Source organism: Leptodactylus fuscus, chromosome 6 (assembly GCF_031893055.1).
Source record: "Leptodactylus fuscus isolate aLepFus1 chromosome 6, aLepFus1.hap2, whole genome shotgun sequence".
Taxonomy (NCBI): domain Eukaryota; kingdom Metazoa; phylum Chordata; class Amphibia; order Anura; family Leptodactylidae; genus Leptodactylus; species Leptodactylus fuscus.
The window spans coordinates 16,985,961-16,989,743 of record NC_134270.1 but is presented as its reverse complement, the minus strand read 5'-3'; the positions used below and the strand labels follow the sequence as shown (position 1 = coordinate 16,989,743).

Sequence of the window (3,783 nt, the reverse complement as noted above, 5' to 3'; positions counted from 1 at the left end):
AGGATTTGACACTGATGACCATCAACTCTTCTTCACTATGCTCCGCTCAGTCGGCCTCACGGACACTGTGCTCTCCTGGTTCTCCTCTTATTTCTCAGTTCTCCTCTTATCATTTGCAGGCTCTGTCCCTTCCCCTTGCTGTTGGGGTTCCTCAGGGCTCAGTCCTTTTCTCTCTATACTGCCCCTGTTGGACGAACTATCTTCAGATTTGGCTTCCGTTACCATCTTTATGCTGACGACACCCAACTAAATACCTCATCCCTTACTATAATTCCTAGGCAGAATGCCCATTGTGTTTGACTCAGACCTCCCCCCCCCCCCCAATATCCAAGCACTCGCACGCTAATTTCATTTTTACCTTAAAACCATCTCCAGAATTCACCCTTACCTTACCAGAGTTATATTAAAGACACTTATTGTCTCTCTGATTCATTCTCACCTTGACTACTGTAACTCCTTACTAATCGGTCTTCCCCTCACTAAAGTCTCCCCTCTACAATCTATTCTGAATGCAGCGGCCAGGCTCATCTATCAGGCTAGACACTACAGCGATGCCTCTGGTCTGTGCCAGTCGTTACATTGGCTGCCTATTCATTATAGAATAAAATATAAAGTTATCCCCCTCATCCACAAGGCTCTCCATAATGCCGCACCTCCATACATTTCCTCCCTCATCTCTGTCTACCACCCAACCCATACTCTCCGTTCACTCAATGACCTAACACTTACATCCTCTATTATCAGAAACTCCCACGCTCGTATACAAGACTTCTCCCGAGCTGCACCACTTCTCTGGAATGCAGCTACCCCGGACAATCACATTACCTCCCAATTTCTACAGTTTCAAGCGCAAACTAAAGTCACATCTTATCAGACAGGCCGATCACAATTCCTAATGTAAACCCTTCCATACTATAATTAGAATCCCTATAATTAACCCTCCTCTGTCCCCGCTCCCACATTACCCCACACAATATGATGCCATTTCTGGCTAACTTTATATGTCCAAGCACCATCTGCACATTAATGCATACTGACTGGTGAGGGCTCATACAGTTCTATATATGTGTAATGAAAGTGACCCCTATCACATAAACAGCTGTCTGAAAAGACCCCCAAGTATAATAATAGTGTTTGTGGGGCCCGTGCCAGGATTGGTAAGTAAATGGGGCCCGTTACCGACTGGAGTAACTCTAGCCAGTAAACGGCCTATTAAGAAAAGGAAAAAAAAAAACGCAGCGGTAGCGGCTGTCGCCGGGCCCCTAATGTCCCAGGCCCTGTGGCAGCTGCTACCTCGATAGTTACGCCCCTGCATACTGTACTGTATGCTGTGTATTGCATTCTTACTATGTATTGCATTCTTACTGTGTATTGCATTCTTACTGTGCGCTGTATTCTTACTATTTACTATACATACTTTATGCTGTGTGCCGTATTTTTACTATGTATTGTTTTTTACTGACAGGGACAGGTTCTGTATGCCGTGTTCTTGGCCGTCCAAGTTCATGGGTATTTAGGAGTTAACTCTTTTACTAATGTTGAGTTTTGCTCCACCCTAAGCTGTGAGGTTATTGTAAGTTTCGTTTCCTCTTGGTGCGGGTAATAATGGCTTTGTCTGACCTAAGTGAAGAGCTGAGCTGCTCCATCTGCCTCAGCATATACACCAACCCTGTAATGCTAACCTGCGGCCATAACTTCTGTGAGGACTGCATTACAAAAACATGGATGGGCCAGAGGAGATCTTACTCGTGTCCTGAATGCAGAGCAGAGTTTGCGCCTCGTCCTGTGTTACAGAAGAACCTGAAGCTGTGCAATATTGTTGAACATTATCGCTCCACTTACGAGAACCCAGGAGAGCCCAAGATCTTCTGTACATATTGTGTTTCCTCTCGAGTGCTTGCCGTTCAGACATGTCTACATTGTGAAGCCTCTTTTTGTGACCTTCACCTGAAGAACCACAGTAAGTCTACAAACCACACCATGATTGACGCCATTAGTTCTCCAGAGGACAGAAGATGTCCTGTCCACCATGAAGTCATAAAATATATTTGTGTCCAGGACTCTTCCTTGCTTTGCACCAGTTGTACTATAAGCTGGAAGCACAAAGACCATAAAACCGAGCTGCTGCACGAGGCGAGTGAGAAGGGGAAAGTACAACTGAAGGAAATGATTAAAATGTTGTCCTCAAAAGCAAACAACAGCGAAAAAACATTTCACTGTCTAGAGGAAGACAAGAGCAACCTCCAGAAAAAGTCTGCCAGTCTTAAAGAAAGAGCCAGCAGTCTTTTTGGAGCCATTAGAAATGAACTGAATGATCTGGAAAATAAAGTCCTTGAAGAAATCACGAAGCAGGAAACTTGTGTTTCAGCCTCCTACTCCGAACACATTCAGAAACTCGAGAAACACATCCATGAAATATACAAGAGAAAAAGTCACATGGAAGACGTCTGTAAGATCCCAGATCCCCTGACGTTCCTGAAGCAAGACGCTATAAGCGCGGATCTCGAGCAAGTGCCTCCATTTAATGCCAATGGCCTGAATGAAGAATTAATAAGTGTGACCTTGGCGCGGGCTTTATACAAGCTGTCTGACCTTATTCCTCAAGTGAAGACTAGATATGACTTCAATCTGGGAGACTCTACCGACATGATCTTCAATGCCAATACCGCAAACAACTATATCGCTCTATCGTATGATCTGAAAAAAGCCACCGACACCGATAGAGAAAAATCCCTCCCCCACCACCCGGAAAGATTCGTCACGCAGCAAGTTTTATCCACCAAGAGGTTCACGTCTGGAAAACATTACTGGGAAATTAAGACCAGTGATCATGGAGAATGGTCTGCCGGAGTCACCTATAACAGTGTGAGGAGGAAGGGCGATGGTTCTCTTATCGGCGATAACCCGAAATCCTGGTGCTTGAACTGGTCTGATGAAGAACTTACAGCAGATCATAATGAGGAATATTATTATGTACATTCCTCTAGAGCCAGTCCAGATATCGGGATATACCTGGATTACGATGGCGGGGTTGTGTCCTTTTATGAAGTGTCCGACTCAATCCAACACCTTCATACATTTTCTGCTACTTTCACGGAACCTCTTTTTGCAGGTTTTTACTTAAACGAGAAAGCCTGGATTAAAATTGATAAGTAAAATATCGAAAAGACTGTGCTATAAGTAAAGATGGGTGAACCTTCAGAAGATCCTCTTCGTGCTGTGTTCAGACGAAGCAATCTCCGAGTTCGGCTGAACTTGTTTGGATAGAACTAGAAGTGAAATTCTTATATTCTGGGGTATATACTCTGCAATCAAACTCTAAATTTGGAAAATTTGGGTTGAATGTGATTTGTTGCGAACCATCTCTAGTTATAAGCTTAACGTTCTGCAATTTTAATGTGCCAAACCATTGCCCATTACATCAGTCGTAGATGTTTCACAGTCTCCATATACAGTAGCTTCTTTTTGTGTCCCTAAATATGTCTCTTCCCAAAATTATAAAAATAAAAAGTACACCCAGCCTTAAAAAAAAGACTCCTTAAGCAGCCCCATATGCAAAAATATAACAAAAATACTTAAAATTCTCCAAGAATGTTTTTAGAATTTTTGTTCAGGTATTAAAACATCACAAAAACTACAACTATTTGGTATCTTTGTATCATAAAGACCCGCAGAATACAGGTAACACGCCATTTTGGCTGCCTAGTGAATTTTTTTTGGTACAATCTGTCCTGCAAAAAAATAAGCCAGTCTCACAACACTGTGAATGGAATTTTTTTTTAA

At 42.9% G+C, this 3,783-nt stretch overlaps 1 protein-coding gene across 1 annotated transcript; it reads left to right on the top strand.

The window, feature by feature from the left end:
• Window positions 1-1,605: 1,605 nt before the first annotated feature.
• Window positions 1,606-3,165, top strand: LOC142209291 (E3 ubiquitin/ISG15 ligase TRIM25-like). Its single transcript, XM_075278225.1, has one exon. It carries the CDS (start codon window positions 1,606-1,608, stop codon window positions 3,154-3,156), a length of 1,551 nt encoding a protein of 516 aa, XP_075134326.1. The 3' UTR covers window positions 3,157-3,165.
• Window positions 3,166-3,783: the final 618 nt, after the last annotated feature.